The sequence below is a fragment of the Lonchura striata genome, chromosome 1A, assembly GCF_050655825.1.
Source record: "Lonchura striata isolate lonStrDom1 chromosome 1A, ASM5065582v1, whole genome shotgun sequence".
Classification (NCBI taxonomy): Eukaryota; Metazoa; Chordata; class Aves; order Passeriformes; family Estrildidae; genus Lonchura; species Lonchura striata.
The window spans coordinates 37120523-37146632 of NC_140741.1; the positions used below are offsets into that span (position 1 = coordinate 37120523).

The 26110-nt window shown below is 45.0% G+C and overlaps 2 protein-coding genes across 13 annotated transcripts in view; both read left to right on the forward strand.

The window, feature by feature from the left end:
• Window positions 1-6612: 6612 nt before the first annotated feature.
• On the forward strand, window positions 6613-17196 carry LOC146763445 (ankyrin repeat domain-containing protein 26-like). Its single transcript, XM_085569644.1, has 11 exons — window positions 6613-6864; window positions 7734-7909; window positions 8092-8185; window positions 10320-10495; window positions 10673-10766; window positions 11417-11583; window positions 11781-11874; window positions 12313-12548; window positions 13294-13540; window positions 15577-15622; window positions 16942-17196. The coding sequence occupies exons 1-11, from the start codon at window positions 6727-6729 to the stop codon at window positions 17061-17063; spliced, it is 1590 nt and encodes a 529-aa protein (XP_085425770.1). The 5' UTR covers window positions 6613-6726; the 3' UTR covers window positions 17064-17196.
• Window positions 17197-22986: 5790 nt separating this feature from the next.
• The window catches only part of ANKRD26 (ankyrin repeat domain 26), a 48992-nt gene continuing 45868 nt past the window's right edge, over window positions 22987-26110 (forward strand). For 6 of the 12 annotated variants that reach the window (XR_014952173.1, XM_021553490.4, XM_021553498.3 and 3 more), the window contains exons 1-3: window positions 23473-23808; window positions 25548-25662; window positions 25891-26064. Coding sequence is in view for 11 of the 12 variants with exons in the window: in XM_021553490.4 (XP_021409165.3) it covers window positions 23606-23808; window positions 25548-25662; window positions 25891-26064 (492 nt within the window). In the remaining variant the exon portion in view is untranslated. Of the gene's footprint in view, window positions 23809-25547; window positions 25663-25890; window positions 26065-26110 lie in introns of all 12 variants that reach the window. The other 6 variants (XM_021553495.4, XM_085569640.1, XM_021553497.4 and 3 more) reach the window with 4 other exon arrangements.

The following is a 26110-nucleotide window of genomic DNA, read 5'->3' on the forward strand; positions in this document are numbered from 1 at the left end:
TTCTTTTCTGCCCTTTAATTACATTTTAATAAAATGTAATGGCAAACCAAAATCTTGCGATCTGTGGAAATGCTGCACTATATTTCATTAGACATCTTGGTATTTGTTGCTTATTTACCTCTTACCACAGTTACTGAAAAGATGGTTGTCCATCCAGTAATCACTGGTAGTCCAATAAGATTATAAATGTCTATTTTTCCTCTAATTACAAGTTAGACTTGTAAAACCCACACTATTATAACTCTACAATATCAGTGAAACACTCAATGCCTTTTGCAGCAAGCTCTGTACAGATATAGTAAGCCATATGGCCATTCAACAATGAAGTGAGAAACAAGGAGTGGTTAAGTAACTGAAAATATGGGGAAAGGTGTTAAGAAAGAGCTAACTGCATTCAGCATACTATCCAATACCAAATACACACCAATAAAACAGAGTAACTGTCCAGCTCTGAGAATACCAGCCAGCTGAGCACTAACCACAGAAGGAGGAGAGTTGTTTCACCATTTTTAGCTACTTATCTTTTAATTAATAATATCACTTCAAGAGAATAATTTGCCACTTCTTTATATCACTCTTACAGTTTCTCAGCTTCTCTAAGATAAGGGCTCTGCCCCAGATTGGTACATTATTTAGCCATTCCACACCCACCAATTAAAAAAAAAAAAAAAAAAAAGGTATATTTACTGGGACTAAGTATGTGAGTACATTTATAATATTGATGTTTGTTGGGCTCCTTATATATCAGCACATTAAGTCTTTGACTTCTTATGAAAAAATCAGTATCCTAATGACAAAATACATGTTCAAGATACCTCTTATTGGAATTATTTTTCTTTTTTTTTCTTTGCTAGCCTTCTATAACTTCAGCTGAAGTTCTTGTCTTGAAGTAATAGATTTTTATAAATAAAATTCTCATCCCAAGAAGATACATGGGAAACATATTAATTCTTCATACTGTGCAGCATTTGGGCTGGACCATTCACACCCCCCTGGATTCAGCCAGACTGGTAAAGCTGGTTCGAGGTACTGGTTGGTGTCACTGTTTCAGAATTATGGGGAACAAATGACCATGTTCGGGTGGAAACAGATTAACTTTGCAAACAGCCACTAATAGGCATATCTAAAGCTATTACCCTGAGCCTGTGGGTTTTTTTGGCTGGTTTTTTTCCCACAACTGCTTCAGGTGGAAACCAGTCAATCACTTTAAAAGGGAAAGCCCATGAAGGAATAAGGGCAACCTCTTTCATTCTGAGTGGAAGGCGAAAGCACAGGGGCAGGATCATCCTAAATCACCACATATGGTTGTTAAACAAACATGTATCAACTAAACATCTGCAAAAAGTTTAGTAATTGGGGAGTAGCCATCTGTAAAGGTTCCATAGGGTAAAGCAAATTAACAAGTTTCACACATAGGAGAAGCAAACCACTAGAGTTCAGTGGGGAAACAGCTCTGTAGTCACGCAGCAAACATGGTGGGATAAGAGTCTTGTCATCATGTTGTCCTGGTGAATGGGCTGAAGATACTGCTAAACAAGCTCACATGCTTATGGGTGCAACTCTAGCTACAACAACATAATCTAATTATGCTAAGTTACCCTATCACAGAATGTAGATTAGAACCTTCCATTTCCTTAGATTAGAAACCTTAGTTTCCCTTCTCCAGTGCAACTTTGAGCTATGATTTGAATATCCCTTTTGACTGGACTATATTCTGCACAGTGTCTCTGTATCGTGGGAAATAAGGCTTGGTTTAAAGCAAAGTCCATTGTCTAAAAAGGCTGCCTACCAAAGGTAGGTGTTGCATAGTACTTCTCAGACATTTTAACCTCCTGGAGAGTATTTGGGAGGTTTTGCAAGATTGTTCCTAGGTGTTGCCCCCTGTTTTTTATCTGGACTACTCCAAGGTTACTTTTGGCAAAATCAGAACATGCCCAAAATAATCCACAAATATATGCACTTTATGTCATGTCTTCTCCTGTGTGAAACAACTATCCCAAAGAATCACAGATTTATGTGCAATGGACTTTTTGCGTGTACCACCCATGCCAGGGACTCAGTTCCTCAGCAGTAATATGAATGGATATTATTCCTATCACTTGCAAACTGGTGGAATTACAGCATGTTTCAGATACGGAGCAACAAAAAGCAGGTCTCTAATTTCTGGATGTGAAAAGACACATATTTTAATAGCCTCATATCAGATGATAGAACAAGTCATCAATAAAGACAAACCTAGTTCCAGTTCACACCCTGGTTCAAAAGTGGATGGGAGCTCAGAAAAATGGCCACATACAACCCCTAAGATATGCAGAACTGTATTTCAACGAAGACAATTCCTCTAAAGCACTTGGCATTGCTGTTGTGGAGCTGTTTTAAGTAACTACATAGGCAACACTACTGCTGAATTTCGGAGGCACAGCATACCTAATGATTATGGGAGGCACTTAAGAAATACACACTCCCATCAAAATACAACTTTTCATTTTAGAGGCTCGACAGTAACAGAATTGTAGGATTGTATAGGTTGAAAAAGACCCTTAAGGTTGTCAACTCCAATTATTAAGCCAGCACTGCCAAGTCCACCACTGAACAATGTCCCTTAGTGCCACTTCTGCACATCTTTTAAGTAGTTCCAGGGATGGTGACTCAGCCACTTCCCTCGGCAGCCTGATCCAATGCTTGACAAACCCTTCTTTGAAGATTTTTTTCTTATTATGTGGTATAAACCTCACCTGGTATAACTTGAAGCATTTCCTTTTGTCCTATGACTTGAGACACAATTTCCTTTTCAGATCATCATGGAAAGTTATAAGGTCTCCCTGCTGTTTTATTTTCTCTAGGCTAAACAACCCCAATTCCCTCAGTCATTCTTCATAAGACTTGTTACCTTCCAGAATAGATCCCTAAATCAGCAACCAGGTTTCCATACGATCACATAATGAGTATTTGGTTAATTAACTCACAAGTCCATTCAGCTTCAGAAAAGAACCAATTTTGAGCACTCCCATGGTTTTACTTGACACCGGATACTTCACCCAACCTGACCATTCTATCAAGTCTCCTGACTCTTCACCACAGCAGTAGTCAGTAGCATGGATGGAGAGCTGCACCTTGCTGCTTGATGGTGGAGTCAGTCGTACAACCAACAGTTTTGTGCCTAAAATGTCCACGAAGACGTTGCTGCCACTAGATGGCATAAGGTGCCCATGAAAAGCAATAGCGTATTTCTGCGAGCACAAGTAATGGTCTCTTCATTTAGAGGAGTTTACTCCCTCATAGGGAAACAGAGGTAGGAAGGCAACAGGGCAGCACAAAAGCCCTGCCTGAGTACATAGTGTCTTTGAAAAGCTGTACTGTATCCCAATGCTGTCTAATTCTCCACCTCCCATTGCATCAAGCTATCATCAAGTTCTAAAGCTGTTTTATCATCAAGTTTTAAAGCTAGCTAACAACAACAAATGCAACAACAAATACAACAAAGTTGTACATCCCAAAGGATGTTCAGGGAAGCTTTAAAGACAGTGTACAATAGAGTTCAGAACTCTGGGTGCAAGAAAATATGAAGTTGTGAGGATAGTGAAAGATGAGGGAACATAGGAAAATCCCTAGCCAGTTGAAAGGATTTACTCCAGAAGTCTTATTGTTGACTTGTGGAGTCATTATGGGACACACCACATGATGTGAACAGAAAATAACACAAAATGACCTCACCTACACTAGGCCTGGGGACAGGCAACACTGTGGGAGTCACTTGAGAAAACACTGGCACCAAACGCCTATTACCACAATGATGGTGATGTAAGTTTTCTTTTCCAAACATACTGGGGAACAGATCTCCCAGCATATTTCCCTCATCTATACAGCATCATCTCCTTTTAACACTAGGCTGGGAAGTGACTCTTACTGTCATCGCACCTTTGTGAACACTGAGATGTCTCTGAGGGCTGAATGACTGCAAGGGTCACATGTTAACAGTGCATCAAGGACTTGAGCTATATACATCCTGGCAGGTCTGCTACAAAGGACTGTTTTAGCATTGCAAGGTGGTAGAAATGCTGAAACCTTATTTGAGGCATCCCCTTCAGAAGCCACTCAGAGTAAGGCCACAAGAACAGCCATTTCATGTCCATGCACACACACACTGAAGATAGCTCAGCAGAGGAAAGATAGGAAAGGTCTTTGCATTATATATTCCAGCAAGGGTTTTGTTACATCCATCATGCCAAACGATCCAGAGACAAAAGACCAAACCATGTGGTGTGCACGACTTAAGTGTGGGGTCAGTAACCAATGACCTGAGGGCAGAGGGGTGGGCAAAGGGCAGGGCAAAGGGCAACAACCTGTAGGGGGGATGAGGGATGAATAATTGGGGTGGACAGTGTCAACTGGCCAATGGGGGAGGCAATCTAATGTAGATTGGCTGTAGTGCTGCAGGGCATCATGACTTTAGTCTTCTCTATCAGCCTATGTGGGGGAAACTCTATTATATAGAATTCCTTGGCGGGGAGGAGTCAGAGGATCCCACAAAGGACCACATTATTGGCAAGTTTAATTTCTTCTGGCACAGTGCTACACACTGAGCGCTTTCATCAAACCCCCTTTCCAAAATTTCTTCAGACTAAAAGACTTTGCAACACCTTGCAAAGTACAATGACTCAAGAAAGAGCAAACTGAAGCTGCCCAGAAAGCAAGTGCAGAACCTCTGGACCTTCACATTCTCTTGTGGTTTGGACCAACAGGGATGTCTTTTCAAGTGTGTTCATAGCAGGCCGCACGCTGTCGCTTGGCTGGTGGAGCAGTGGAACACAAAATCAGCATTGGCAGCTGGCATAGCAACACGTGTCAGCAGTTACGATGGTGTAGGGGGCCAAAGGGTCTGTCTGGTCTTCAAGAGGGACAGAGAGTTGGAGAATTGTCCTGGAACTCCGGCATTGCAGCTTTGGAGCGATCATCTCCGAGACGACTGAGAGCTCCGGGGGACCCTGCCGCTCGGAGTAGGATCCGAGCCCACCCTGACCTTCATTCCGAGGACGCGAGCCCAGCGACGCCCGGCCATACGCTGAGGGAAGAGCCCAGAGCGGAGGAGGCGAGCGCTGCTCGAGCGCCGGCCGCAGCCTCCGGCCCGGCCGGAGCGGCCCGGGGCATGTCCCGGGGCAGCCCGAGGCGGGCCGCCGCCTTCCCGGGCCCCGCCGTGCCCTGCCCGGCGTCTCCCCGCCCGCGCCGCGGCCTCTGTGACGCGCGGTGAATCCCGCGTGCCGCCGCAGGTTCTGCCGGCGCCCGGAGCCGCCCAGCCCGCTCCGGGGGCAGCGGCACGGCCCGCGCTGGCAGCGCTGCGCCGCCTCGGAGGATCCAGGCCGCCGCACTGCGCGGGGCTACCTTTTCTGCCTTGTGCCGAGTGCCTGTTCTGGTCCTTTTCGCTTCCCTGTCCTTCATCCTCGCCCTGTCCCTCGTCCTCATCCTGTCCATCCCCATCCACACCCGGGGCCAAGCAGCCCGCCGGGTGCTTCCTGCTGCTGATCGCCCTCAGCCGGGCCATGTCGTCGCACGCCCTGCGGAAAGGAGTCGGGTGGCTGTTCAGCAGAAGGCGACAGCGGTGGCCATCCAGTAGCCCGTGTGGGCAGCCCTGTGCCGCCGCCGCTGGTGCCTCCGAGCTCAGTGACAAGGTCCCGGGCAGGCTGCACAGCCGCGACGTGCCATGGCTGAGGCGGTGGCGCTGCTCTTTCAAGAGGTTCGGCAGGGACCCGCGAGGCCAGCGGCGGCGGTCAGTTCTGTGCGCCACTGATGGGACACCTTGGCTGCTGCTGGCAGGCGCTGCCGCGGCATTTTCTGAGCCGAGCTTCGCTAGTCCTCAGCAAACTTCTCTTCGGGAAAAGGCATCAGCATGGTGCGACCACCTCCTCTCCCCAGCGCCTTTAGATGCCACGTGGAAGCACCCGCCCTTAAGGCCGTGTGTGGGGTCGCGTTCAAGCTAATGGCTTGAAAAGCGAGATTTGTCCTGTCAGCTGGGAGAGTGAACTCTTAGAGTTTTTTGTGGCTTGAAGTGGCCTGGATGGTTCGAGCACTGTTGGAATGCGTGCTGTCAGCCTGCCGCTTTGCTGTGGACTCTGCAGGACTGTTTCACAGCTGCTTAGACCTCACCCATACTCTTCTGTTCTGTGGTTCTTCCAGTGTGACTGGTAAATGCAGGTCTGCTCTTGGCTGCTCAGACCTTCAATAGACTTGTACTTTGTCTGCTGAGGACTGCCAGAACGTGTTGTCTGTGGTGCACTCTCCTCAGACAGACCCAAACTCACTGGGAAACTTGCCATTATACCAGCAGCAAGGTTGCTCTGCTTGGGGGGTTTTAAGGGGGTTTTAGCAAAGGACCTAAGTGCTATGAATTGGGAGCATTGGGAGAAAGAGAAACAACTTGTCCAAGGGAACTTGATGGATTCCAACCACACATGAAGCGAAAACATCTTGCATATAGATGATCAGGCAGCTGAACAGCTTGCCCCAGGAGTTCATACAGCTGCATATGGGGGGGATTTTAAAGAGTAGTTCAAGGAGCACTAAACAGCATGGCCTTACCCTGTAGTAAAAGCTCCACTGCAGAGGCAATAGGACTGGAGACATCCTGAGGTTCCTTCTAAGCTGAATTCTCCAAGCTTCCATGTACATGGCTGTCCTTTCATTGTACATGTAGTAAAGAGGGAAAAAGATTTGGGAGCAAGCAGGGGGGAAATGATGATGAATTTGACATGTTTCCTAACAAATTTTAGATGCTTTAGGACTGCTCTTGAGGTTACTACAAGCCATGAGGCTGATGTGGAGGAAGACAATCTGTGCTTGCAGGAGGAGTTGGAGAGGGTTGAAATGGAGGTATGGAGAGCCTGTTCCTAAAGAAATAAACCATAAGGTGCTTGATGCTTTCCTGTCCATCACAAAAATGGGTAAAAGAGTATCCTGTGAGCCAAAAGAAGAGAGATCTTAGGAAGTGGATGTTAGTGGATGTTACATTGATGCCTACTGCCTTTGTGTCCCACCATGCTGAGGCAGAGCTGCCTCTCTTCAGGATTTCACCACTTCCTAGTCAGGGATATAGGATTCCTCTCTTTGCTCTACATTCAAGATCTTCCTGGTTTAAGAACACTACCCAAGCACCCCAGCATGATTCCCAGCTCCAGAGCAGGTCTGACAGCGTAGTTCACCTGGGAGCCTTTGCTGAAGTGGTGCTCACCAGGATATAACTGCTGCCATCCCTCCTGGTCCCACCATGCTGAAGCAGAGCTGCGATTCCTCAGGAATCTACTGCTTCCTGTTCAGTGGGAGCTGGCACCTCTCTCAGTGCTGCATTTGAGGTCTCTGCCACTTCAGAAAACTCCCCATGCTGCCATACTGTGCTCCAGAGCAGTTACGGCACAGCAGTAGCAAATAAAGTGAAGACAAAGAGTATTATCACAGGTTCCCAAAAGGGTTGAAGCAGCAGTGTCAGTGCTTAGAACCATGTTCTAGGAAATCTGTGGAGGGATGGGAGAGGCCGCTCTAGAATATTGGGAAGTAACACAGCTTGTGTTCATTTGCTAGTAGAAACAAAGCTTTGAAGGTACTTGAGATGATTTACAGTTCTTTGGGCAGTGGGTATGGGCAGATATCTGCAGCATGTGAATCCTTGGGCAGTAGGTGACTGCCCTGTATAAAAGCACAACTGAAGACTGTGGATTCTTTCTGTGATTTCTGTGATTTGACAGTTGCGAGAGGTGGAAGAAAAATACCTAAATTCTGAGCGTTGTGTTCGGAACTTGATGGCTACCTTGAATGATAAGGATAGAGAAGAGCTAGCTGCTGCCCAGGAACTGCAGGACCAGCTGTTGGCATATTTGGAGAACCAGACTACCATGAAAGGACTGGAAGAGCACCTTCAACGGTAAGGGAACAATGCAGTGGGATGAGGTGTCTGTTGCTTGCAGGGGCTGGGAGGAAACCACAGGACACATACTCTGATTTTGAAAGACACTCTTGGTTTTGATTCTGTTACTTCACATAACATCTGGAATTGGTGCTCTTCTTGGAGAATTTTCTTCAATAAGACGTCTCCTTCTCTTAAAGCCTTGAAATTCAAAATACCAGATTGGAAGCCACTGTTCAGCAACAAAGTGACAGGATTGAAGCCCTGCAGAGAGACCTGCAAGCCTCTGCCTCAGTAAGCTGCTCATAAACTTCTCTACCAGAGATTCTTGAGCCTAGTGACCTATTTCTGTGCGGAAATTTTATTGTGGATTTTTCTGAAGACCTGAGGGGAGCTCAGGTGCCACCGAGCTAAGCTGAAGCCCCCTGGCTTCCCCTGCCAGCAGAGGCACGGTCAGCTGCGGGGCTCACTCCCCTGGATTTCGAGGGGAGTCGGGGAGCAGCTGATGCAGAAAGTCACACTGCCTGCCTTGTTTGGGGAGAGGCGGTGTCCGAGGAGATAATGAGGGAGCTGACTTAAGGCTGGGGAAACAGTTTCAGGGTTAATCCAGGCTCTGGGAAGCTCCGAGTTACACACTGTCCAGCAGCCGAACATGCCTTGGAGGCTTTTGCAACATCTTAAAAACAGGGGTGTAACAGGGGGAACACTGGTCAATGGAACACACATTGACCAATGGAGGGATCTGGGGGAGTGGAAGGTGAAAGGATAGACAAATACAAAAAACAATAAGCGAAACTTAAGGGAGGGACCCCGGACCCTCATCCAATCCCTCGACACCCAGGGTAGAAAATTCTGGAAGAATAGGATGGGGAGCTGAGTGATGGACAAGGTACCAGGGAGGGGAGAGGGAAGTGACCGAGCTTTGCCAGGGAGATTGACATTGAGCGAACGGCAGGAAAACTCGGAGTGGAACCATTGGGAGAAAATGGGAGGTGGAGGGGCAAACCATTACAGAACTATTACAGAAATATAAAAATATAATACAACACTCAGTGCCTGCATTCTCCTGAATACAGGCTTCTCAGAAAGCATTTGAGGACCTGGCATTCATAGCAAATGGTCTTTGAGTGGCCTTTCTAGTCTCAAATAGAAGCAGTGAAGTTTTCCTTGTTTCCCCCGTCAGCACTGGGCTACTTTTGTGGAAAAGGAGAAGAGATTTTTCATTGGTTTTTTGGCTACCTGTTGGTGGCCAGCAGCATTTATTAGTTTGAATTCACTCTGAAGACAGGTGTAATTCTGCAACTGAAAAAGCACTCAGCAAAAACTTCATGCTTGTGGAACACCATTTCCCTAGGACTCAGTGCCACACCTGCAGCAGAAGGTTGCCAGTGCAGTTCTAGAGCAATCTACATCCCAAGCTCCACTGGCAGTTACTATGAGCCTTGAGGCTGACTTGGAAAATGGTAGCCTGCATTTGCATAAGGAATTGGCTAGGGTTTGAGCAGAGTTAGGGAAAGCCTGTGCCTTTAGAATCAAGCTGTGCATCTCTTCCAATAGATCCTGAAAAAGAACAAGACAGTATTCCAGGGGGAAGGAGAGAGACATAGGAAGAGATGGTTACATTGAGCTTTGACCTGCATCTGTCCCTCCTGCCTCCTCCTCTAACCATGCTGAGGTAGAGCTGCCTCTCCTCACGGTTTCCACACTCCGCTGTCAAGGGCATGGGTTCCTCTCTCTGCTCTACATTCAAGATCTTCCTGGTTTAAGAACACTCCCCAGGCACAAGCACCCCGGCATGATTCCCAGCTCCAGAGAAGGTCTGACAGTGTAGTTCACCTGGGAGCCTTTGCTGAAATGGTGCTCACCAGAATATAACTGCTGGTCCCACCATGCTGAAGCAGAGCTGCCATTCCTCAGGAATCCACTTCTTCCTGCTCAGTGGGAGCTGGCACCTCTCTCAGTGCTGCATTTGAGGTCTCTGCCACTTCAGAAAACTCCCCATGCTGCCATGCTGTGCTCCAGAGCAGGTCCACTGGAGCAGTTTTCCTCTAACTCTTCCTAGACTCCTTCATTCTTTAGAAATAAAAGCATTTCAGTTCATGCAGTAGCAAATAAAGTGAAGACAAAGAGTATTATCACAGGTTCCCAAAAGGGTTGAAGCAGCAGTGTCAGTGCTTAGAACCATGTTCTAGGAAATCTGTGGAGGGATGGGAGAGGCCACTCTAGAATATTGGGAAGTAACACAGCTTGTGTTCATTTGCTGGTAGAAACAAAGCTTTGAAGGTACTTGAGATGATTTAGAGTTCTTTGGGCAGTGGGTATGGGCAGATATCTGCAGCATGTGAATCCTTGGGCAGTAGGTGACTGCCCTGTATAAAAGCACAACTGAAGACTGTGGATTCTTTCTGTGATTTCTGTGATTTGACAGTTGCGAGAGGTGGAAGAAAAATACCTAAATTCTGAGCGTTGTGTTCAGAACTTGATGGCTACCTTGAATGATAAGGATAGAGAAGAGCTAGCTGCTGCCCAGGAACTGCAGGACCAGCTGTTGGCATATTTGGAGAACCAGACTACCATGAAAGGACTGGAAGAGCACCTTCAACGGTAAGGGAACAATGCAGTGGGATGAGGTGTCTGTTGCTTGCAGGGGCTGGGAGGAAACCACAGGACACATACTCTGATTTTGAAAGACACACTTGTTTTCAGTTCTGTGACTTCATGCTGGGATTGGTGCTTTTTCTGGTGGATTTTCTGGCAGTAAGACCTATATTTCTTTTTAAGGCTTGAAATTCAAAATACCAGATTGGAAGCCACTGTTCAGCAACAAAGTGACAGGATTGAAGCCCTGCAGAGAGACCTGCAAGCCTCTGCCTCAGTAAGCTGCTCATAAATTTCTCTATTGGAGACTCCTGAGCCTAGTGACCTATTTCTGTGCAGAAATTTTATTGAAAACTCCTTGTGCTGCCATGCTGTGCTCCAGAGCAGGTCTAGTATAGGCCTTGGATTCAATTAGAAAGAAACCAAAAAATTTCTAACCAGCCTGAAAAAGTTCTGAGAAAGAATATAACTAAGTTGTATTCTCTCACCTTCTAATTCAAAGTCTCTTCATTCCCATCCTACCTCAAAAACATCAGTCCACTCGAGCAGTTTTCCTCTAACACTTCCTAGATTCCTTCATTCTTTAGAAATAAAAGCATTTGAGTTCATGCAGTAGCAAATAAAGTGAATACAAAGAGCATCATCACAGATTCCCAAAAGGGTTGAAGCAGCAGTGTCAGTGCTTAGAACCATGTTCTAGGAAATCTGTGGAGGGATGGGAGAAGCTGCTCTAGAATACTGGGAAGTAACACAGCTTGTGTTCATTTGCTGGTAGAAGCAAAGCTTTGAAGGTACTTGAGATGATTTACAGTTCTTTGGGCAGAGGGCATGGGCAGATATCTGCAGCATGTGAATCCTTGGGCAGTAGCTGACTGCCCTGTACAAAAGCACAATTGATGACTGTGGACTCTTTCTGTGATTTGACAGTTGCGAGAGGTGGAAGAAAAATACTTAAATTCTGAGCGTTGTGTTCGGAACTTGATGGCTACATTGGACGAGAAGGAAAGAGAAACAGTAGCTTCTGCCCAGGAACTGCAGGATCAGCTGTCGGCATATTTGGAGACTGTGAAACAACTTGAAGAACACGTGCAACGGTAAGAGAACAACACAGTGGGACAAAGTGTCTGTTGCTTGCAGAAGCTGGTTGGAAGCCACAAAATAGAGCCCTTGTTGCATCAGAGCAAATCATTATGGTTCTGAATGATGCTTTTGATTTTCAGTATTTTACTCTGTTCTTTTGTAATTGGCGTTCTGGCAGATTTTTATAGTAAGACCTCTATTTCTTTTTAAGGCTTGGATTTGAAAATACCACTTTGGAAGGCACTGTCCAGCAACAAAGCAATAGGATTGACGCCCTGCAGAGAGACCTGCAAGCCACTACTTCTGTAAGCTGCTCATACATTTCCTTATTGATGAATCCTTAGGCTAGTTACTTATTTCTATAGGGAAATTTTGCAATGTGGTTTTCCCAGCGAACCAAGGGGAACTCAGTTCCTGCATTCTGCTGAATAGAGGCTCCTCAGAAAGCAGCTGAGGACCTACCTGGCTTGCATAGCAAGCGGCCTTTGAGTGTTCTCTGTGCCTGTCCTACAGAGATCATGCCCTTTCATTAGTAGATTTGAACAGTATTAGTAATCTGGGCTTTGTCCTGAGTAAACAGACTTACGGTAGTAGCTCCAGAGCTCTGCCTTAACTGCTGATGATAGTGAGGAGGCACAGCTGCCTCTGTAAGCCAAGCTGGGCTCTTGAACTTGGATACATGCAACTGACAGGTGGGGAGAGGTTTTTTTTTGTGGTGGTTGAAGGTGCACTGTCTCTTTCAGGCACAGGCAGCCACTCACGACTTCATAAAACAAAGCAGAACCAGTCATCATGACTCACTGACCAACCAGCTAAAAGACAGAATTAGAGATCTTGAATGTGAATTGGAAAGGATGAAAGATACTAAACAAGAGACTACTTTTCAAAAACAGTGTACACAGGCAGAAGTGGAAAAGTACAAGGAACTGTATCTGAAGGAAGTGAATATCAGCAAATGCCAAGCAAAGGAACTGGAAAGGCAAGTCCATATTTTTTGGAGTGGTAATAAAAGTGACTCTTATTTCCTTATGCATCTTCCTTCCAAATCACTCTTCTTCACCTGCTTAGCATCATGTGTGCAAGCATAAGGTGGCATAATTCTGGTGAAAGACCCTTCCCCGTCATCAGCTTTCTCTTCATTTCTCTTTAATGTTCCAACAGCAACACCACAGTAGCAACATCATGGCATGAACAGGATACTTTTCAAGCTGATGATTTTTTAACTGGCAGCTTTTTTACCAGTCTCTAAAATCTCTTCATTCTGCGTACCACACAAAAGATTAATTTAATGTCCATTACTATTTGAGTATAAATAGGCCCTTAGAGAACAAAATTGGATTCTGTGATGCAAAAATAGAAATTATCTTTTTTGGCTTCTGTTTAAGCAGTGGCTCTAAGCTTTGAGCTTTCCTTGGGAAGGGGGATTCAGCCCAGAGTTGTTTCAGAGGTGACGTACCTTCCAGAAGGTAAACCATGTAAACACATGGCTTTCACAGAAGGCTTTGAAGCCCTCATGTTGAGCAGTCCTAAGCATTGGTGATGCTGCTCCTTGCACCTTGTGTGACGTCTTAGAAACAGGCCCTCCAAACAAGCTCAGGTCAAATGATATACTACTTTCGGAGGCTCTTCATCTCAGAAGTTAAATAATAGTTAGGACCTGGAGAGTAACTTTGGGAAAGTGTTATTACCAAAGGTAACTTTTTGTGTGTTTTCAAATGTTTCAGAGCTAATGAGAGACTTGAAGAAGCCAATGCTAAGCTCCTCCTGGAGCGCCATAAAAGCAAATCGTTAATCACAAGCAGCATTGTCAGTGGAGGTCTGGCTGCAACTCCAATTCTGTATTCAAGTGCACTGGGACATCTTGGCAACAATTTGGGACTGAACAGAAGTCTCAGTCTAGCAGGAAGCTTCCTAAACCAATGTGAGAAGATCATATCATCAAGAAAGAGGTTTGCAGCCTTTGTGGCCAAGGTAAGTATTTTGAAATTTCTCAACTCCTGCTGAAGAGTAGCCATATGCTAGGTTCTCCTTTTTAGCCTGAAGTTAGAATCCATTTATTGTTCCAGGCCATATTGTCTTATGGGCCAAAGAAACTGTGAATCCTCAGAACAGTGCACTGCTGTATGTTGTAAGGCTGAAGATTCTTGGTCATCAGGGTTGTAAAACTTTTAAACTCTTAAAACCTTTTCTTCCCTCTCTGAGTCATAAATAGAAAGTACTGTTAGTGATCTGTGTACCAGAATTTGGAAGATGGGGCCTTAGGCAGAAAATGTCTCTGCTGCAAGTATTGCAAGAAGATTTTGGGACTCAAGGCCACTTGTTATATTTACAAACTTTCAAGCTTCCATCCTAACAGCTGTGCCAAAAGCTGCTGCAAGTGAATGTGGGTGTCTTGACATGGAAAAGAATAGTGAACTCTGCTAGCTGCAACCAGTGTGAATTGGTGGATTTATGAAACTAGTTTCCCTACATAATGTGAGAAGGCGAATGTCAGCTCCCTACGCTCTCTCAACTTCTATTCCTTTTCTGGTTTCATTTTCGAAAAGCCTTCCTGTATTTTAATGTTCTTTCTATTGTGAGCTTTTTTCCTTGCCTCATGTATGTGTAGGCCATGTTCTTGTGTCTCAGTGAAGACCTTTGATCTTAAGGCTGTTTTTCTTTCTTCAGATCTTTAATAAAAAAATCTCTCTCTTCTCTGCAGCCAGATATGTGACAAGGTTTGTAGCCCATACTGTTTAACCTTGGGTGCTATTACAAATGTTTTGTCTATTTATGCTGCTAGGAGCATAACCTGGAGACACTTTGAAATTGCTGGTTTTACTTGAGTAAAAGACCAACTTGCTGCCGAGTAGTTCTGTGCTTTATGTCTTTGTGAAGTTATGGCTTCTGTGGTAGTTCAGCTTCTGTAAGATGGCACTGTATGTATAGATTTCACCTCTTCTGATGGAACTTGGTTAAACTAGAGGAGAAGTCTCTTTACCACCCTTGCCTGTTCTGACAGACAAAAAGTTTTGGGTAGCAACAGCAGTTGTGTGTGCAGTAGCAGTATTGCTCTGCAGTTGAGGTCCTAGACCCTGAGTCTTAGAAGATCTAACTTAAGTCAACATCACCTCCTGAAACAGAATTACTGAGATGGTCACTGCAAGTGACCCAGTATGTTACTGCTTGAAGAGCTAAGCAGTGAGAGGTACCTGCTCAGGAGGTTTGGGCTAGTCATCTCTGATACCTTCTCCAGAGGGCTGGGGACCAGGAGAACAGTGGAGACACTGTCTGAGTCCTCAAAGGTGTATTTTCATTCAAAGGCCTTTTAATTCATTTCCAGAGAAATCCATGTGTTGACTTTCTTTCCTCACACAAGGATGAGAATCACAGAAAGGTTACTAAAATAAATAATAGGCAAACAAGACCTTTTTATTCTCTTGATTCATCTGAACATGTTGCAGAGGGTCCTGTGGGCCTTCTTGTCATTGTGAAGGCTTCATAAACTGGGGAAGGTGCTTTCTTCCAACAGTTCAACTACTATGGCTTTGCTTAGGATTAGTCCTGCTTTTGGTCATCTTTTGGTCTAGGCCTGAGATTTTCTGCTTTCTTCCACTACCCATATCTCATTTCATGTTCTGGAGGGATCCCTTTTCCCCAGGACTTTACTGTCCATGCTTGAAAAAACTTGAGTCTTGGGGGAAGTTGTTCTTTTGGCACCACTAAGAAGAGTTCAGCTCCATCTCTGTTGCTCCATCCCCCTGGTAGTTAATACACACAGACAAGGTCACCTGAGCTTTGTCTACTCCAGGAAAGAAACAGGCACAGCTCTCTCAGCCTTTCCACATAGCTCAGGTGGTCCAGGGCCTTTGGCATCTTCTTGGCCATCACAGGCCATCAGCTCTATTTGGGATGATATTTTTAGCTTTTATCACGTTGTCTGTGGGGTGTAAGAATGTTCTAGGAGTTTTAGCAGTTACATTTGGGTCATATTATGACTTAACTGTATATTTGATGCATAATTCTAGGTACAAGAGGAATTGGATGAAAAAATCACTAAGGAGCTGAAAGAAGGTAATGTGTCATTACATTTGGAGTGTTGTTAAGGAAAAAGGTGATTGTTTCTAAGTCTTGACAGCTTTCAAGATATTACTTTCAACTTATTCTGCTAAGCACAGAGATTTTGTTCTGCAAGCTCTCCAGTTTCGACTTGAATGTGAAAAATTCCCGCTTTCCAAAATACTGCATAGAATGTTATGCACTTGCCTAGGAAAAAACAAGCAGAAAGAAAATTCATCCACTGCTCCACACAGAAACACTTGGCTTAAGATGAAGCTGCTATTCACTGGAGTTAATCTCCAGCAAAAACATCAAAGAAGCCCCCAGATTTTTTACAGATCATTATAGACTTCAGCCATCCCTTTCTTCCCTGTTCATGGGTTGCATTCAGTACTGAACCATATCATACATATTCTCTGCTGTTCGATCTTGATTTTTCTTGCTATGATGCATGGCTTGTCTTTGTAGCTTAGGTGTTGCAGTCAATCTTGTTTTGAACAAGTAAGAAGAACATGATCAGGAATAAAAGACCACATTTCTTTAGGAAGAGATTGTTCAATAGTGCTTAGGCAAACATGAGTTCAATGCCTGCAACGTGGAGCCTCAAACACACTCTGTAACTTGAGGCCAGGCATCCAAAGAGGAAATCCACTTGTTACATGATAGCTGGTCCTCCAGAGTCACTGCTCTGCAGGGACTGCAGCTGTGTAGTTGTAGTGTTCCAATAAAGTACAGCTTTGAACGTTTAAGGAAAGCAAAGACTTCAGATGAAGAGCTCTGCAGGGGCTACATTAAGATGCACTGCTAAGGGCCACTGGAGTTGTGTGGAGTCCTGCAAGATGTTCACTGTAAGAACAGTTTGTGGTGATTGGGAATGGGTTTGCGGGTGACCCTTATCCCTAGTGGGCTTCAGCTGTGTAGGATAGTTGAACAATACGGAAGGCAAAGAGACATGGAATGCTGTGTACTGACAAATCACCAAAGGGTAGAGAGGGCACACAGGTGTAATGCATGAAAGATGAAGGGTGTAAAGTGTACTGAAATAATGTGCTGATGCTTAGAACCTTCTTTGGAGTCAGTAGTACCTCTACCATCATGTAGCCTCTGGAATGTCTGTCACTAGCTTTAGAAATGCTGTTGACTGATAAGCACATGTGCACAAAATCTGTTTCTTCCTATTTGCCAAGCTTGTCCCTTGTTAGGTGTCTTTGGAAATTTTGAAGTCTTGTTCAGGATTTCAGACTCTCAAGTTATGTAAAATCTTCTTACAGTGCCTTATTTCTCCCTGTCTGCTGTAGAAGTAACATAAGGAATCTCATCTCTTTTCCTCCCAGCTACTGCTGAACTTGAAACTGGATGTACTGGATCTTCCAAAAACCTTCATGTGGACCAGGATCCCCTTTGCAGAGCAATAGAAGAGTACTGTGATGTTTTAACCAAAGATTACATGATTTGAATGAAATGCTGTGGAAAGGCTCTGAACATTTTTTGCTTTTATATAGCATCTATGTTTTCCCTTCTCCACAGTTCAGATGTGAAAACTTGTTCATTGCAGTCTGAATATAAACTATAATAAATGTGTGTCAAGCACAGTGCACTCATCTGTTGGGTTTTTTCTGCATAGCTGGCTTCTTTTGCACTCACAGTAAGAACCCTATTCACTTTTTCGGACCAGCAGATTGACTGATCTGCATTCTTGAACTTGACAAAACTGTCAAAAATGTTTCCTCTTACAGTAGCTTCATTATGTTGCATCACTCATGTTATGTGTTTTAACGAAAGTGTTCCCTTTGTTCTTTCTCTTCCTTTCTCTTAATGTGTTTGAAATGTTTCCAGTGTTATTTTCATGCTTAGAGACATGTTCAAGACCTGGAAGTTGAGAAAAAACACCATTCTCAGGTCTAGCTGGGACTTAGATATCTATGGAAGTCCACCTAACCAGTCCTCATCTCCTCAAATTCATGAAGGCAGGCATTAGAACTTTGAGACATCGCTCTCCACACATACACCAAAGTACAGTTGGCAAAAAGTGCATTAAAATAATGTTCTGCATCCTCTCCAGGTGATCCATGTGAAAGTTACTTATATTAGTGAATGTATAGGTTGTAAATCCCAAATGCCCTTTGGAGGCTACCAAATTTAATTGAACAGTTCATTGCATGAGTTCTTCACATAATTGAGAACGAGACCTCTGCTAAGGAGCAACAGTACTGTAAACTCTAAGTAAAGGCAAATGATGTAAAAAGTAGCAGTAAACTCTGTGATGCCATGTAAGCTGATGAGAACTGGCTGCTTAGCAATTTAAACAAGGACTATGCAGTATAAGTAAATCACTTACATATGTGTTTTGATTTTTGATTTAGCACTGATTTCTTTTTGTCTGATTCTGGTTTGATTTTAAACAAGTATGCATAATTATTTCAGAAAGTCAGTCTTTCAAGAAATTGAAACTAATTTGAACTTGAAAAAAAGGTTAATAATCAGTATGTGAGGGTCACAGAAAAACCATTTACCAACTGAAGCTTTCAGGGGACATTTCTGGGAACAATCACAATCATGGTTCTGTCCCTCAGTGTCTTTTGAAAACCATGTCTAAGCTAATTTCAGACTCAAATTTATCAGTATCTGAAAAGACAGCTGGCACAAACTGTAAGCACAACAAAACATTTCATCAGACCACAAAGTGAATAATGTCATCATTAACTTTCTGCCTACTCTCTTGTTTGTATAATTGTTCACTGCTGGATGAAGGCTCCCATACCTCTCCATCAGAATGTTTCTCACACATTCTCTGTACTCAAGCACAGCTCTGAGCAGGGCTGATATTTGCACTGCAGACTCAGAATAATTGATGCGTTAAGCTCATTGGGGATGCACCAAGCCCAAACATAAGCTAACCCTACAAAGCATTTTAGCTCAAGTTATTTCACTGCCATTATTGGAATTGCTGATAGACTCTCCATTGAAGAGGAATGTACAGTCTTAATGCAGTTGGATTCTGAACATTCAGGACTTTTCAGAAGGAATAAAATTGGAAAGAAAGATTAGTTCTGCCATCATTGCTGCCATGAATAAAACTTTCTACTTGATTGTTTGGCATTGTTCTGCCTAATTTAGCCCAGGGTATCCCAAATATTGTCTACCTGAGTAGGCAGCCCAGGACTGTGCTTTCAGGACCTGACATTTTGTGGTATCCTAGAGAAAGTAGCCCAGGACTGCATTCTTGGGACCCAAGAGCACTACTCAACAATAGCAAAAACACCTCTACACTATCATCATTGTGTTCAAAACAAATCCAAAACACAGTCCCATGCCAGTCACTGTGAAGAAAATTAACTCTACCACAGCTCTAACCAGCACAATAACACTCTGATGCTTTGTCTGTTGCTGAGCAGTACTTATCAGAAGTCAGGGAGTTTTCAATGTCTCATGTCTCAACCAGTGAGGAGATGCACAAAAAGCTGGGAGGAGACATAGCTAGGACAGCTTACCCAAACTGGCCAAAGGGATATTCCACACCATGGAAACTGGGTCAAGTGAAACAGGATGGGCATCAATCAGTGGGTGGTGAGCAACTGTATTGTGGCTCACTTGTTCCTTATGGGTTTAATTTTTCCTTTTTTAGAAATTACAATTCTTACCTTTTTGTTTGTATCAATTCTTAAACTGCTCTTACCTGAACCCACAAGTCAGGATTTTTTTTTTTTTGTTGTTAATTTTTCTAATTCTCTTCCCCATCCCACTGGAGTGGGGTGGGGTGGTGGTGTGTATGCAGGGGGTAGTGATCACACAGCTGTGTGATACCTCAGTTTTGGTCTGAGATTAAGCCACAGCATTTGGGAATTGAAATAAGTTCTCAATGGACTGTAGTCCTACTGTCAGCAGATATTTATAATTTCCAAGTAGTTTAATAAAGAGAAGGAAGACAAAGGTCTTATTTTGCATTTTTCTCAACTAAAATGAACCAAAACTAACAAATGCAATTGCGACCTACCTGACTCCATAATAAGACAGAGTTCATTTCCATGATAACTGTATATTGGTAGCCTAGAAAGTGTGAGCCAGTGAATTTGTGTGGTTCTGAATATATGAATAAGCTTCTTCCGAATCATAGTATCACAGAAGATTCTGAGTTGGAAGGGACCCACAAGGATGGATCATCAAGTCCAACTCTTAAGTGAATGGCCCATAAAAGGATTGAACCTATAACCTTGGTGGTGTTAGCACCAATCTCATAGAGTAACTCTTCTACTGTATTGAAAAGAAAATAAAATCTTGTTCATGACTTAGAGGAAGCCAAAATAAATCCCTTCTACATTCTGAATGGAAAGCTAGCTGTTAATCCTACCATGTGCATAGGATATGGTGTGTCAGGCTGGGCTGGGAGCAAGTAAAACTGTCCCCACTTAACTCAGCAACTATCCAATGACTCTGGACGGCTCCAGAGGTGGCACACCAGAGCACCCCCACAGCTGCAGGTCTGCCCTTACAGCAAAAGCTGCTGAAGTCACTGTCTGCAGAATGTGTTTTAACTACCCCGTCCCTTCAAAGCCTCAGAGTCGGCATTACTGAGACATGCAATCTTCCAGGCAGCTTTTCTAAGCTGTACCACTCCTATAAATAGAGCAGTTGCAAAGCAGGTGTACTAAACCAGATTTTTAGCAGCATATTGCTATCAGCCCAAGTCTCTACTGACACTTCCTTCCTGGTAGACAAAAACCACCAGGTGTCTAATAGGGGAATTAGCCATATTGGCAAAGGGGAATTTCAGACTAACATTTTATACTTCAGCTGTACAAAGACTGTGAGCTAAATTATCCGGCTACAGTGAATCATGTTGAAGGAAAAGTGTACCTATAGCAGACTAATCCAAATACCAGTGCTTATGCAACATTTAAGTCACATTTAAGCCCTATTTGGAAATCTTCCTGTGGTACACAAGTCTTGTAATGAATCAAGAATTCGGGTACAGGAATGAAACATTTCAAACAGACAGGAAAAGAAACAGCGCTGCTATTAGATGATACTGAGAAAACTACAGATAAACATAGAGAACACTGAACAGGAAAAGCAACATAATAGGAAATACCAAAATTTAAAAAAAACCCCAAACCTAAATCCAAAAAGGAACTATAAAAATGAAATTTAAAATAGACATGTATCAAAACTAAAAGCATACATTTTGATATCTTCAACAGCTCCCAGAGCCAACACAACTAAAGAAGTAGTATTGATAAACAGCTGACAGTTGCTTTAGTGACAGAGACTAGCTATTTCTTTTGCATCTTTCTTGGCTAGTAAGGAATGAACAGTTCCTGTTGTACCCATATGACTCTATGACCCCATCAGCATCCCCTTATCTTCAAAAACATGAAACCAAATTTTAGCCTATTCAGCTATCAAAGTCACCAACTGAAACTGACATTGTAATCACAGGGGTTTTTATTGATAACATTCAGAAATATTTGACATAGAATTAGGCTCTCCTGGTCTTAGTTGGAGAGTATCCTGTAAAAACAAAACTATTTGTGGCTGAGCATGTGTCCGCTTGAAAAGCTGAGATTAAATACTTCCTCCTGAAGAGCATAGAGATGACTCATGTTTATCCCATGTTGCCATCTTGTAAATAAAAACTTGCCTTTCTTCTAAGATGGCTGGAAGAAAACAAATATATCCATTTAAAAAAATGCATTTTGCTCTCCATTGTTCTATTAAATGGTCAGGCTGACTACAGAGACACTCTCAAAATGGTTACTAATAGTTGTTTCCTAATACTCATAGATATATAGGTTCTGCAACCGGAATCTACTTAGCTGTGGTTTCAGCAAAACAGTATTTTCCCATCTTTTTAAAATTATTGTTATTATTATTTTGGCTCTTCTTTCTAGACATCAGGTCTGAAAAAACAGAACACTGCTAATACACTGAGAATCAACTAAAGAAAGTATCTGTACAACAACCACCTCAGTACAAAAGAATACTGTCAGAAGAACATTTGATGAAGCTGTGAAGCTTCATTCTGGAAAGGAAAATAAAGATTTTAATACATGTACCATTCTTAGTGATGAAGGAAAATATTTCAAAGGGCTGAATCACCTGCCTAAAAAGTGGTAATATATTCCTGTCCAGTTGCAATAAGTATTTTTACTGCTCATTATAGTGAAATGCATTCCTCTGTTTGAATTAGGTTTTGTTTGCCATCTGTTTTTCAGAAATTCATATGCAAAAAGTAGTTTCTAAAGATAGGAAGAAATGTTCTGGCAGGGTGTTCCATTAGCCAAATACCCTAGGGTATACTGTACCATGGCATCACCCCCAAATTATATGGTATCTAAACCACTGGTATCTGCTACCAGTGGCATCACTGTAGCCGTACAATATTAATTATTCCAAACTTACCAAATATTTTGCTTTCTGCACTACATTTTCATACAGGCTGCTCACATGCATGTTTGTATTTCTCCGTGTCAGTGCCAACTCAGCCCCATTTACTAGAAGGCAACTTTCTGAGTCTGCCACGGGTGTTAGGGAAACGTCCCAGTCTGAGCATCCACAGAACTCTTACAGTCACATACCCCGAAGGTGTCACAGGGACAAAGGCTCCCAGTGCTGGGAGCGCAGCCCGGGCACGGCGGGCGGCTCCAGCGAGGCGAGGGATCTCCCCTCACCCCGGCTCTCACACGGTCAGACCAGGCTTCCTCACCGGTTCGACCCCGGTTTCCCATAGCGGAATCTCAGCTATCTCGTTCCATAAAGCAATTTATTCCTGTGCAGCAACACAGAAATATCTTGAGCTGGTGCCCCTGAGTAAAGCACCAACATAAAGAACCTATGGGCTTCTACAGCCTCACAGTCGTCCCCTGAGCCAGTCTCGCTCTTCCGCCCGAGTCTTCGGCTCTTGTCCCACTCTCCATGTTCAACAACTACGCTGGCGTCACCGCTCTCCATCTCCTCTGTTACCCAAAAAGTCGGCAATTCCAGGCTCCTGCTGTGTCTCCCAGAGTCTGTTCACCTGGCTAGTGTCACCCATCTCCGCGCCCTTGGATATCCCGAAGGTTTGCAGTTCACGGCCACTTGTCTCGGGCTCCCACCCAAAGCTTAACCTGCATTTCAGTCGGCAGCTGAAATGCGGGTTAAGCTACCCAGACCAGACGCATTCCTCAGCATCTGGTCAGGCACGTCAGTAGATGATGTGTGAAGCTCCGCTCCATCCCCTTCCTCTTGTATTAATCCTTACTGTCTGTTCTCATCACCATTCACCCAAGCCCGACAGCAGCACCCACGCAGCACTAACTGCCCGGGGAAATTAATTCCATCCGAGAGCGACTCCATCCCTAAATCCCCGCCTCCCGCGGCCGCGCCTGCGCGTGCCCGCCCGCGCCTGCGCGGAGCTCGCGGCGCGCGGGGCGGCGGGGAGAGGCGCCGGCTCTGCCCCGGGGTTCCTCCGCTCTGCGCCGGGGTTCCTCCGGCTCTGCCCCGGGGTTCCGCCGGCACTGCCCTGCGGTTCCTCCGGCTCTGCCCCGGGGTTCCTCCGGCTCTGCCCCGGGGTTCCGCCGGCACTGCCCTGCGGTTCCTCCGGCTCTGCCCCGGGGTTCCTCCGGCTCTGCCCCGGGGTTCCGCCGCTCTGCCCCGGGGTTCCTCCGGCTCTGCCCCGGGGTTCCTCCGGCTCTGCCCCGGGGTTCCGCCGCTCTGCCCCGGGGTTCCGCCGGCATTGCCCTGCGGTTCCTCCGCTCTGCCCCGGGGTTCCTCCGGCTCTGCCCCGGGGTTCCTCCGGCTCTGCCCCGGGGTTCCTCCGCTCTGCGCCGGGGTTCCGCCGGCATTGCCCTGCGGTTCCTCCGCTCTGCTCTGGGGTTCCGCCGTGCCCGAGGTTCGCTCCGCAGAGGCCGCATCGAGCCGAGCTCGCTGCCGGGAGCTCCCCTCCCCTGTCCCCGCTTGAGGCACGATACAGCCCACCGTCGCTCTCCTTAGACGGGACTGTGCCTGCGTTCCTGCTGCGGGATGAAGAGGATCTTCGGGTTCGCGAGGAAGAGGAAGGGGCAGCCGCCCCCCGGCAGCGCCTCCCTTCGCTGCCCCGCCGGTGCCTACGAGCTCCGGCAGAAGGACCTGGGCAAGCTGCACCGCGCGGCCGCCAGCGGAGACCTGGCGCAGGTGCGGCAGGGGCTGAGGAAGTCCGGCATCGACGGGCGGGACAAGGCGGAGCGGTAAGGGCTCGGGAGCCCCGGCGCAGCTCTAGCAGCCCCCGGGAGCTCCCCGGCGTAGGAGCGGAGCGGCGCAGCCCTTGGCTGCTGTGGGAAGCAGGCTTGAGCTGCCAAAACCCCCCTGAATTCGGCCAACTGTCGCCTTACCGTTTTTGACCCGGCTTCCTCGGTGCCCTCATTCCCGGGCTCCTATGTCCTGGCGCAGGGGTGGAAGCGGGCTCTTAGCCTGGCAAAGGAGAGTTGCAGGAGGAGCCTTGTGGCCATTCTCTAGCCGGGGTTTGAAGTCTGAGCGTAATCGCATCCGTCTCTACCTAAGGGCACCTAAGGGCTCAGCGTGCAGGTTCAGTAGTTGAGCCCGAAGGATGTGCTGTCTCAGCTGGGAGCAGCTTAAAGAAAGGTGGGCACTGCAGTTAGGAAGGATTCATAACGCAAAATAAACATGTTGTTTATTGATGCTGCACTCATAGTTGCCTTTTTTGAGTGTGATGTGGCAGCCTATGCCACAGTGTGGTTTTAGGTTGCAGTTGGTTTTTTGCTCTGAGGCTTTGGCAGGTACTGAGGTACTGAGGCTTCCAGTACCTTGGACTGGAATATCTGGTCAGTGACTTGCAGGAGAAGCTGTTGCTTTCTGGCAGGTGTTGTGTGGGGGTTTGAGTCAAGCACAACAAGCACTTAACAGTTCTGCCTTAAGGAGAAGCCCTGGGCTGCAGCATAGTTCCTAGTGATCTATCATAAGCGAAAGGGAATCACCTTTTCTGAAGAGGCTCAGAGTCAAATCCTTTGTGATGTTCTAAAGAGGGGCTGGTTTTAGCAGAGTAGCTCAGCTTCCTAGGCTGGCTGTCCAGAAGGCTGGACTTCTGGTAGCAATAAAACTCGCCTAGTTTTATTGCCCTAAAAACACCTACTAGATTTGTACGATAAGACACTTGTAGGGACTTCGTCATTGATTGTGTCTTTGTTGTGTACAAGTAGACTGGTTAATTGATATCAGACTTAAGATGTTGTGGTTTAAAGGACTGCTTTTCCTTCTGGCAAGGCTTTAAATTGAAAGAAAAAAGTTCAATTTTGCTGTGCTGGTTATATAGTGCAGAAACACAGTATTGCCTCTTTGGAGAGGACTTAATGTGTAGTAGGCTTTTTATGACCATGATAGTTAAACATTACAAGAAAGTCAAAAACTACTTTCCTGTAGTCAAGATCAAGGTGTTCTGCTCTCTGTTTTGCTACATGTTGTTAGAGGCACTTTGTTGCAAATGTGTTCCTGGTGTTGCTTCAGTAGTAAAAAAGCTAGAGAAAAAGGAAAAATTCTCAAAGTGAGGGGAAGCTCTAATATTCTTGCAATTCAACCCATCTCTCACGTCTCCAATACACTCCTGGCCCATGAATGATAAAACAAAAATTTAGAAATTGACTTGCCATAGTCCTCAGATTCCCTAGCTTTGGTCTCTCTTGCTGTGCCACATGTGTAGTCCCACACTACAGAGAACAATACCCAACACCTGGTCACAGGAGTTTCTGCAGATTTTGTTCTACAGTGAAGGAAATGTCCCCTTACTAAGCAGATGCTGTGGAGGGTTTTTTCTACCAAGTCCCAAGCATTTGGTGTGCAGCTACTGGTACTGGTAATGGAGTGGGTTCTTAAGCTTGAGATTTGCAAAGTGAAACTTGTGGTCATATCTGTTTATCAGCAAGAACCCTGAAATTATCCCTGTCTGTGCTAATTCAATTTATTTAATTTTTAGGACAGCTCTGCATCTTGCTTGTGCAAACGGCCATGTGGATGTAGTTACATTTCTAGTAGAAAACAAGTGTAAGCTCAATCTTTTTGACAATGATAACAGATCACCACTGATGAAGGTACGTGGACTATGGTATGTTCTTGCAAGCGAGACGTACTGCTTTTGGACTAAATTATGTATTTTTCAATATTCTTTATGTAGACCTTTGTAAAATCATGCATATTGTGATTGTTGTGGAATGGGCATGTGTTAGCCAATCTTTGAAGGTGCTCTTCAAAGGGAGGATGGAGGAATTGCAACAAAGTGAAACTGTAAATGCTGTAAGTTTGTTGTGTTTTGTTTCCAGGCAGTACAGTGCCAGCAAGAAAAATGTGTGGCTATTCTGCTAGAACGTGGTGCTGACCCAAATCTGGCAGATGCTGATGGCAACACTGCCCTTCACCTGGCTGTCCTGTCTGGTAATACTACTGTAGCAGGGCTGTTACTTCAGCATGGTGCCAATATTGATGCCCAGAATAAGGTAAAGTTTTATATTTTTTAATAAAGTGCTTCCCAAAAGTTGCATT